The sequence below is a fragment of the Gavialis gangeticus genome, unplaced genomic scaffold (assembly GCF_001723915.1).
Source record: "Gavialis gangeticus isolate Ggan-Ray unplaced genomic scaffold, GavGan_comp1, whole genome shotgun sequence".
In the NCBI taxonomy this organism is placed as follows: Eukaryota; Metazoa; Chordata; order Crocodylia; family Gavialidae; genus Gavialis; species Gavialis gangeticus.
The window spans coordinates 41,231,142-41,242,414 of NW_017728992.1; the positions used below are offsets into that span (position 1 = coordinate 41,231,142).

Here is an 11,273-nt window from a genome sequence, read left to right on the forward strand (position 1 = left end):
CGCACAGTTGATTAATCAAGTCTGCCGGAGCATGGCAATTACTGTACTCTAGCAGCTTCCTCTCGGAGCTGCTCTAATTAAAGCACCATCCCCTCCATCCCCAGAGAACATGTAAAAGTGCCTTGAGGTACTAGATTTATGCGCATTAGCTAAACCACATTCATGCACATGTAGATGTACTGAGTTCTTGGGTTGGGAACTGTGGGGGGGTGGGGTAGGGGGAAATGGGATTGTGTTCTTTTTTCAAATGAATTTATACAATCCTGTCCCAAAATAGCTTTCTACTGTAGTAACAATGAGATACAGCTATCTTGAGAGCAGTGCATTAGATAGAGCATAGGTAAGGTGAAGAACCAGCGTCCTCTGCTCTGCATGTTTAGTCTATAACTTGCTATTACAGAGTACAGGAGAACAGTGGGAACTCTTTTAGAAAGTGGGGTTTAGCACTTGTGGAGTCATGCAATGCATGATCTCACTTCCCCTGCCAAGGATGTCATGTAGAGGGTCTCCACAGGGGCAATCATGACAGATATGGATGAAGCTAATCACATGACAGTAGAATACCCATAAAGTCCCTAGAAGAACTGCTGCAAGTAGCTTTAAATGCATGACCCTGGCACATCAGAATCACATATTTTCCATTATGCTTCTGCATTCCTTACATGTCAAAGTCTACTCAGGAACTGGACAAATGGGAATAAGAAACCACTGATCACTGACTGGGGTACAATGTGGAAAAAAAGGATGCTAACTCTGACAAATTTTCAATTACAAAGGAAGCTTTGGAGGAAGCAAATACACTTACACTAAAGTTAGACTTAGAAGACTTATCTTTTGGAGGTGCCTAGTACAATTCAGTCCAATTGACTTCATCAGGAGCTGAACATTTCAGACAGTCTAGCTGATAGCGTAGTTCATTGTAGTGTGGATAACTGTTTAGGGACAGATCCTTGGGTGGTACAAATTTTCATTGCTTCATTGAAGCCATTGAAGGAAATCAAGCTATGACAATTTGCATCCTTGAGGATCTCCCAAATGTAACAACGTTGTGGTGTGCCATAATGTGCGCATCTGGTTAAAGTGAACCTCCTACTATAGGGAAACACAGCTTCACCTTAAAAAGGCTATTTATTATTACTCATTTTATTCTGGTCAGCATACCACTATGCATGACATTTCAATAAACACAAATATATGACTGCCCAGCTCATGTTTTACTGCATTCCCTCCTCCACTCTTTTCTTCTACCCTAATCTTTGCTCTTTTTTGTTGTTTTTTTTATCTTCCATTTTAAAATTCTTTTATATGGTTAGAGCATCTCTTTTCCTCCTCATATAGGTCACATAAACATCATATTGCTTCCAGGACATCTTGACACTTAAGAAAAAAAGAAACAGATTGTTTTTGTCTGGATAAAACTTCTCCCCCAAACAAATGGTCAAGGACAAATGTAGATAACCAAATCTAGAATAACAAATCAGGTTTTCAAATATTCTACTCACAAGGGAATGTTACAAATTTATCATCCACAAGACAGTTTTTCCTTCTAGTAAATTGACTATTTTTCCCTAACATATAAAAATGTAAGTTATTATAGAAAAGGAACAAAATCAGAACTAAACAGATTTAAAACTACTTCTATTGAAATGTTAGCAGACTGATGCAAGAATTATTTACAGACCTATCCCACAAATTCCTATGGTGCTATCAGGTGCTTCAATAAATCTTTTTTTTATGGTGGCACAAAGGCCGAGCAAACATGTCCATACCCCTTGTTACACTACAAATGCCCAAGATTAGGGACCATGATGTAGGCAGTATCTATTTGTGCCATTTTATTTTGGCAGACATCTGTTAAGCTTATGATGGGAGAATGCTGTCAGAACAGAGCTGCCTACACTCTCTAGGCCCCCTCTCCAGCCACCCCTGAAACCTCAAAAGTGCCTGCCTGGATTCCCCCATTTGGGATTTCCTAGGTACCTCTCAACACTCTGGTGCAATCCCAGAGCTGGACAATCAACTGATTGGCAGGGCCAGCCATGGGACCATACTGGAGTATCAAACTCACTCCAATGTAGTCCAGCAGCTGAGACTGCCAGCCACGTGATTGTCTGACCCTGGGACCACACCAGAATGTTGACACCCTCAGCTGATCAGCACTCTCAGCCCCAGGACCACATTATAACTAGCTTTCCCCACTTACAGAGACACACCCCAGATATTTTCTGGGCTGTGTCTTCACAAGGAGGGAATACATTGTCCTTTCTCCTGCAGGATCAATGGGAAATATAAAGGAGGGCATGGGGTTCACAGCACATCTTAATTTGGCTATGTCTATTTACACGCTAGGGCATTTACAGCACCAGCTTTAGTTATATTTAATCTGCGATTAATTTATTACTGCCTGGAATGTCTTTCCTGTAGGGAATGATTTCAAAGTTGTCACAGGAAGTATCCTATACATCTGTAGGCACATTTGACCCAACACTTGATTTCCAATTTTCCAAATCAAAAACATTTTGAGTAAAAGAGCTTTGAAACTTTTGATGTCTGGTGTTTCCTCTTTTATGAGCCAAAATTATGTTTTCTTTTGAAAGTTGAGTAAATTTAGATTAAGAACAGTGTGTGTGTGTGTGTGTGTGTGTGTGTGTGTGTGTGAGAGAGAGAGAGAGAGAGAGAGAGAGAGGGGGATAAAATTGAAATCTTCAAAATTATAATAATGAAACTTTGAGCCTGACCTGAATTGAATTTTTAATTAAACTCTTTGGACCTCAATGTTTTATTACAGTTTGGAACAGGAAAAATTTTCAATGCTTCAAAGTTGAAATGGGAGCATTTTCCCACCCACATCTACCTTTTGTATAGCTAATCACTTCCTTGGAAGGTTCACTAGCCACTTTATTTTTAAAACAGTTCTCTTGAAAAAATATAGGAAATTTGGCTGGTTTGAAACTGCTTCATAGGCAGGGGAGTAGAGAGCATACAGAATGAATAATTCATCATAAAAGTCATTTTGAGCATTTTGACTGTGATTAAACAAGAATAACATATGCATCATGGTGACAAATACAAACTTTAGAGGGATGCTCCAAGTATTTATTTTGTTTTTTATTTTTGTTCCCATTTCACTGTCAGCTGCATTCAGACCAGGATAAAGGAGATGGCTCCCTTAAGTACATCCTTTCTGGAGATGGAGCTGGAGATCTTTTCATTATCAATGAAAACACTGGAGACATACAGGCTACAAAGAGACTAGACAGGGAAGAAAAGCCTGTTTATATACTTCGGGCCCAGGCAATAAACAGGAAGACTGGAAAACCAGTGGAACCAGAGTCTGAATTCATCATTAAGATCCATGACATCAATGACAATGAGCCAATGTTTACAAAGGATGTTTACAATGCCAGCGTTCCAGAAATGTCAGATGTCGGTAGGTGCCAGTTCAAGAAATATCAACAGTGTTTGGTCTGGGGTCTTCTTGGGGAATTGATCCAGGGACCAATACAGAAAAGTGCTAAGGGCAGATAACCACTGTTTTCTTTGTTTTGTAGAGTCTCAGCACCTTGGAGAGTCTGATCCTGAGTATATATGCTAGACTTTGAACAAAAGACTTAGTGGTTTTTATCTATACTTATTTGTAGATGAAGACAGAAACAAACTGGAAAAGTGAATGAGATAGAAGGGAGCGTGAACCACTCTGAACAGAAAGGCATCACACCTCTGCTCCTACATGATTCAGCAATGCGTTGTTAAATTCCTTTCTCATTCACTGATTTTTCTATTCTTATTTAACAAAAGAATGTTCACCAAAATCTGTTCAAGTTGGTCAAAACCTCTTCATTTGACTTAAATGTGCATTGGATCATGCCTTTAGAATCAATCAGTAAAAGAAAAAAAAATAACACTCAGATTTCAAAAGAATAATTTAAAATCTTCCGTTTGGTGTCTTGGAGGGCCTTTTCCAGAGAGTTTCATAGATTCAGATTCCTTTGCTTCTGAGGAGGTTCATTTCTGATTTCTGTCAGAAAGAGTTGGGAGGTTGAATTGTATGTATCATGTTTCTAAACAGAGACAATGTCCAGTGAAATAAATCATTAATTCAACAGCATCAGAAAAGAGATTAAAATGAACCTCCAACATTAGGCAAACCAAGGCTGTGGGGTGTATTTTCTCAGCACAGTTATGGAAATCGTCACATGAATTAAATCTCACTCATTAAAGTGAGCCCCCGCCCCTAACATTTTACATTATGACATGGTTGTCAGACATACAGCCCACAGGCTGGATCCAGTCCACACAGTCATTTCCCTTGGCCTGCAGGAGTCCCAGAGGCACCAGGAATTTAGGGGCCAGGCTAGTGGGGGTGAGGTTTACCACTGAATTCATAGGTTCAGATGGGCACTTGTTTCAGTGGTGGAGAGGGGCAAGCCCCACCATTCACCCTGGCACCCCGCTGGACCGGTGGAGCCAGCTCAGAAGATTCTTTGCAGTACAAATCCAGTCCAGTAAAATTTGTTTTGCAACCTGAATTCAGATTTCTAACAACTCCAGAGGCTGAAGGTGTTCAGGTCACTGGGCTTTGGTTCATTTCTGTATTTCATGGAAACAGAATTTGACACTTCTATCAATCGGTAGCCTCTATATGAGCCCAGTAGTAGTAGGAGATTGTCTTTCTGTAAAGTATCGGCCTGATGTCAATGTAAATTGAGGAATGAACAAAGCAGCTTGTATAAAATATGAACCTCCCTTAATATTTGACCCAAATTTGAATGGAATGTGAACTGAACATTTTGAGTCCAGTTTTAAACTGTGGGCACTTTTATCTGTGCTTCAACCCATTCTGGTTAGAACCCGCTGGAGCAAACGCGATTGATCAAGTCTGCTGGAGTGTTCTAATCGGAACGCTCCAGCGTGCTGCGGTGTCTCGTGCATTCAGCATCCCACGTTTCAAAACAGTGGCGGGGACACTAACTAAAGTTGGTCTAGCAAGCTTCAGTTAAAGTGCCCCCGCTGCCATTTTGAAATGCAGGACACTGAATACACAAGACCCTGCGGGTGTTTTAATTAGAGCAGCTCCTGAGGGCTGCTCTAATTAAAAAGCTCCCACTTCTGGAGAACGTGTATAGGCGCCCTGTGTTTTTTAGTCTTCACTGTTCCATATTGCCTTCCTCCCAGGTTCCTGCTAGGACTAAAAAGAGAAGTGTCAAAGTATCACAACTGAAGGCAGGTTCATCTCTGGCACAGTTTTATAAACCCAAGGTTGTGATAAACACCCAAACTCTGATCCTTCTGAGATTTCACCGGCATTCACTTAAAAAGCTCATTCTAGACTTCTGGTAGATTACCAGTAGAGAAACTATAGCTCTTTGCTTCATGAGAGATGCAATGCTTGGGGGCTGCTTCTTTCTGCTCCCTGTTAAAATATCCAGGGAAGGGCACCTTGAAAGGTCAGGTGCAGTTTTTCCAAATTCTTTAATTAAGGGCACAGGGTTTGTTACCAGAACTCTAGCCCCAAAGCTCTGTAGGGCTTTACCACTTGGGCTCTACATAGAAACCTGGTCATTTAGTTCTCAGAATTTTCCAGTCACCTATGTCTGAGATTCCCTACAAAAGGCATTTCCAATTGCACACAAAAGAGGATTTCTGAATGGCCCATATTCCAGTATCGCTCTTATTTGTGAATTTACATTGCCATAGCCACATTATGTTTGAATTCATTGGTTTCTATGCAATAGTCAAACATATAAGCAACTGGACAGATATACAGTGCAGTGCTGGCAACTGTATACTGACAAAATGCTATACGGTGTTTTTTTTATCATTTCAGGTACCTTTGTTGTGCAAGTCACTGCAACCGATGCTGATGATCCTACTTACGGGAACAGTGCTAAAGTTGTCTACAGCATTCTCCAGGGACAACCATATTTCTCAGTTGAGTCTGAGACAGGTCAGAAGACCTTATCTGTCATTCTCTGACAATGTCTGTAATTTAAAATGACATGCTAAGCCAAGCTAAGACATATTAGACTAAAACTTCAAAGGGATAACATTTTACTTGGTGCAAATCTGACAAACCCAATAGAGCGATACATCTGTAAACATGACACCTACATTATTTTAATCTTAACTTCAAAGCCTAATAAATATAATTAGAACTAAATGTGAACCACTTTTCAATCACTTTCAACAAGCAGTGGGCACACAGAATTTGTGGAGGCTTAAATTAGGTCAAATATTATGGCTTTTATGGGGAAAGGAGAAAGGCTGGGAGGGGGGAAAAGTTTGCAGTACCCATAGATCTTTATAAGAGCTGAATTAAGATGAAGGATCTTTTTTCTTCTGCTGCTGCTTCTGTTTCTTTAAAATGTGTTGAAATGTGTTACAATTTTGTTTTTGTTCAGCAGCATTACATAATTTTAATTGCAATCTTCTGAAGGACATCTTAATTTAGAATAGCAATAGAAAAGGTCAAATTCTTTAGCTAAGCCCATTCAAAATAAGATTACATTTAGGAACCTACACTTTTCCAGTTGTGTTCCTGGAAGAGTCGCAAATCACATACTGTAGCTGATTTTATTTTTCAAAGGGCTTCTTAAGTATGTGATTGACAACTTGGGAATTTGTCTATGTAAAACTTAAGAAGCCTGGTTGATTTTATGAAATAGCTGTAGTATGTAATGTCTTGGCTTTTGTGAAAACTAACATCTTAGGTCAGGGCTTTATTACATATTTCCCAGACAGGGGACAAGAGAAACTGCTTCTTCTTAATTTCTCTGCAGTGGATGGATCTTATAGAGTGGAATTTTTGCCAAGGTAGACCAAATATATCAGACATTCAATAGTACCGAGCCTAACAGATTCAGGTAAAGGTGGAGGAAGAGGTAATGCGAATGTCTTTAATGGTGCAATCTGCTAAAATTAAAGGTAGCTGGTAGGAGGGGAGAAAGAAGACACCACACTTCAAAAAAGAGGACTGACTTGGAGAATTCAGATTTTACACAGGGGACCTGGAATTTTGAAAAACAAAAACCATTAACCCAGGTTCTATAAAACCTTCCAGAACAGTAAGAAAAATGAAGCAGGAAATGGCGTATAGGTATTTGATTGTTTTGTGCAGATTCACAGATGTGCTAGCTAAAGTAAAGAGTGATTGGGTTACAAGCCCATGTGTGTCTACTTCTACTAACACATGTCCCTGAAGAAGTGAACCCAAAGCCAGAATGCCTACAAGTTGGAGATCTAGGAGAGTTTGCACTTAGTTTCAGGGCCACAGAAATTGATTGTGGGGTCTCAGGTCTCAAAATTGGGTGCATTCTGAAAGTGTGCCTAGTTCTCAAGTCAGAGGTACCCCATCATAGGAAGTCTAGGAGTAGGTTCACACAGCACTTTGTGAGCATGTAAATCCTGTCAATGCCCAGTGGCTTCTGAGATGATAGGAGGCTGTGAGCAAAACCTCTTTTGAAGCACAGGGTGCTGGCTACTTCAAGAGACCAGATTCTTTTCTTGGTAAACCAGTGGTTTTCAGCCAAAGTGATAATAAAGATGATGGAGCTGGAAATTGAGTTACAACAATCTTCTTTGCAGCAGGAATGTTTGGGGAAGCAGGGGCAGGGGATGAGAGAGGGCAATACAGCAAAAGATGCCACTGACGTTAAAAACAAAACTCCTAGTCTGATATCTTGCTCTGTTGGGGACAGTAGGGATTTTGCCACCGATTTCAGTGTTGCCAGGATTTGACCCCTAATGGCTGTAAAGAGTTGAATATCTGGTCTTAAAAGACCAGATAAAAATGCAAACATTTTTCTTCATTATTAATGTAGATTGTTACGTTTCAGTGGGAGTTAGACTTCTAACTTGCATTTTTAGCCTTTTCCTGAAAAAAACATTTAGCAAGAATGTTTCAATCAGTGTATAAATAGAAAAAATATATACAATATACATACACACACATACTATGGTTGGGTGCCCACTGCTTTATTAATTAATATCCCTTCTTCCATGTAATTTTGGTGTACTGCCTTTTAATGATGCCTTGCTGAAGTTAGCTTGTTTCTGCCATGTCTGTCAAAATGAAAAGTTGATGGGGGGGGAGGAGGGGGGCAAAAATTGGAGCACCTTTTAATGAGAGACAACTCTTCTTCCAGTTCAGTGAGAAACTTAAACAAAACTAAAAGGGGTAAACAATGATATAAAAACAGTGCATACAAATAGCTAAAACATCTTTCTTGGGATGCCATTAATATTGTGGCTGTCACACAGGCAGCAGCCTGAGATACAATATGACAAGCCTGTAATTTAATGTGCCATCTTATAAGAGTAAATGTTTGCACTGGGCAAAGTTTACTCATTACATGGAGACTGTTTTTAATTTTTTTAAGTGTTTCTGTCAAAGTCAGTACACTACAAGTGATGTTTGTTTTCTTTATTGTCATATAACTAGGCATTATCAAAACTGCTTTGCTGAACATGGATCGAGAAAACAGGGAGCAATACCAAGTGGTCATCCAGGCCAAGGATATGGGTGGACAAATGGGAGGATTATCAGGGACCACCACAGTGAACATCACGCTGACTGATGTCAATGACAATCCACCTCGCTTCCCACAGAGTATGGAGCATTTAATTCCTAAGGCTTTACAGGAGCATAATCATAAGTTGATGCTTTTCAGTCCAGTTATTACCTCTGCTGTCCAAAACTATGAACCTACTGAGTATCAGAGCTTCCACAGAGAAAGAAGCATGACACTACTATTTAATTCTAGGGAATGGAAAACATTACTTCTTGTAATATTTACACCTGTTTCAGAGTAATGAGACGTTCATTAATGTACATTCCTAAATGCTATTAATTAGCACCTCCTATACAACCTTCATTAGGCTGTGTCTGTAATTATTTAAGGGACATTTTTTGCTCTGCTTTTATGTCTGTGTTTTCAAATATACTTATTTAAAGAGTTCATATTTAGCCCTGGAGTAATCCTACTGAAATCAGTGCTTGCACCAAGGATTCATTTTCCTTACTGGGTTTTCCTGTGTTCATTGCACACACACACACATTATTTCTGCCTACTTTCCTTCCCCAGCCTAAGGTCAACTAGTAAGCATTTGTGTGAAATTTAAAGAAATCACACAAAACCTCTTAGAAGCAACCATCCTTTATACTATTGACTGATCATGACCATAAGATGATTCAAAAGCTTTTCATCCTATTTTTTCTTCTTCTCTAACCACTGCTGTTTGTATCAAGGGAAGAAGCAGTTTTTAGAGAAAATAATTCCAGATCCTATCAGACAAAACTGGAAGCTTTGAACATTAAGCCACCAAAACATATTGTTGGAAGTAACTTACCATTAAGTCCCAACATTCACCCTTAGCTGTAGGCAAGCAGCTCCCTTCTAAATGAATAGGACTTAAGTTGAGATGTAAGAACTTGCCCCAGTGATTTAATAACATATCTCTGGGCATTAGTATCTCTTACTGTTAATTTTCATGTAACTAGGCATTATCAAAACTGTTGAAACTCCTGAAGTAGCTTTTTCATGAGGGGCAAAGAATGAAATACAGCACAATAATCATAAGCAGTTTGGATGGATTTTGCTTTAATGCCACAAAGTGACATTGACCATTGGCATGTCTGTCTATTTTGTTCCTCTTTTGACAATCTAGAGGTTTTTTGTATTCCATCTTAACCTGGCCAAATGGGATCCCAGATGCTGCCCAGAAAGAGCCATAAGTTTTTGTCATGGCATAGTGGAAACTTGTCAAGGAATAAATTACTTTTACTTTATTGTTATAAAACTAAGACATAGGACAAGGTTTATTTTTCACTAAAGTCTTGTCAATATAGCAGCTTCTTAAATCTACTGCTCAAAATATTGCTGCTGTCTGTAGGTGGCAAAGAAATTCAGTATTTATATGTGGTCTCCAAAATAGCATCATTCTGGTAAAGTAAAGCTGCCTTCTCATTTCTTGTAGGCACATATCAATTCAAAACACCTGAGTCTGCCTTACCTGACTCACCAATTGGTAAGATAAAAGCTAACGATGCTGATGTGGGTGAAAATGCCAAGATTGAATACAGCATTACTGAGGGGGATGGATCAGACATGTTTGGGATCATCACTGACAAAGACACACAGGAAGGAATTATAACTGTCAAAAAGGTACGCATTTTAATAAACTTTGGTGGTGTTTATAAACCTTTACTGGGCTATAACAAGCCTTATACAATGTATATAGTCTATACTAGATATTTCATGGCTGTCATTTGTACATGACTTACAAGGAATTTCCTCCACATGCCTTGTACAAAGCCTCTTTTACTCGGTGAGGATTTCACCTCACCTTGTTCCCACATACAGCACATACACTTTGAATGGGGGTTAGGGGGAGGCATATAGTCTGTGGAGAAGGATAGACTTCAAAATATATAAATAAATTTTACTTCTTGAACATGTGCATAACAATGACAGGAGACATGCTCTTCAGCTGTGGATCCCATCTTTAATGTGGGTATAAAAAGATTGGCTCTGCTTATTTGAAGGCACTGTGTTAACCAATAACCTGATTTGCTGCTCTGCTTTCTGCTCCCTGTCCTGTCTACCACTGTGCTACCTGTCCCCTTACCAATCTGCTGGGTGCAGCACACAGAGGCTTCTTGGGCCTCTTATGGCATGCATAGAGCAAGTTTGCCACCCCTACTCCCTCACTAGTGTCCCTGTGTCCTGTAAATTTTTTACCTGCTAAAAATTATTTTTGAACCTTCAGAAGGTGTTAATTAGATATTCAATAGCATCTCCAAGCAAACAGACAAATACTTGTAGGTTTTGATTATAATGGAATAAGCCCATCAGTGTACATTTGCTGTTTTTTTTAAATCACAGTGCCTTATTAGATCACAGTAGGCATCATCTACTAGCTTGCACTTTGGCTGTCAAAAAGGGTTTTAAGAAATCTTGTTTACAGTGTGTTATCAGGCAAGCTTGATAAGGTTACAGATATCAACCTCCATCAGTTCAAGTTTAGTCAACATGAAATAGACACTGTGTAGATTTTCAAAACATGCACTTTGCTTGTTGATATCAGCACAACACCCATCATTATTTGTTCTTTAAGAAATGCCTTCTAGGGTACAATCATGATATCACTCTATTTCTGTTCATGTTTTTTGTCTGCTTCTGACACCAACTTTGCTGTCACTGTTGCTGTGGTGACTACTGCCTGCCTAAGTTTCTCAAAGTATGCTTGTGTGCTCAATCCAAAAAGTTGCCCCT

The 11,273-nt window shown here is 39.4% G+C and overlaps 1 protein-coding gene across 2 annotated transcripts in view; it reads left to right on the forward strand.

Moving 5' to 3' along the window:
• Positions 1 to 11,273, forward strand: part of LOC109300726 (cadherin-6) — a 145,572-nt gene that overhangs the window by 108,320 nt on the left and 25,979 nt on the right. For both annotated transcript variants that reach the window (XM_019521523.1, XM_019521532.1), the window contains 4 exons: positions 3,136 to 3,430; positions 5,828 to 5,947; positions 8,441 to 8,608; positions 9,976 to 10,163. In XM_019521523.1, coding sequence (XP_019377068.1) covers positions 3,136 to 3,430; positions 5,828 to 5,947; positions 8,441 to 8,608; positions 9,976 to 10,163 — 771 coding nt within the window. The remainder of the gene's footprint in view (positions 1 to 3,135; positions 3,431 to 5,827; positions 5,948 to 8,440; positions 8,609 to 9,975; positions 10,164 to 11,273) is intronic.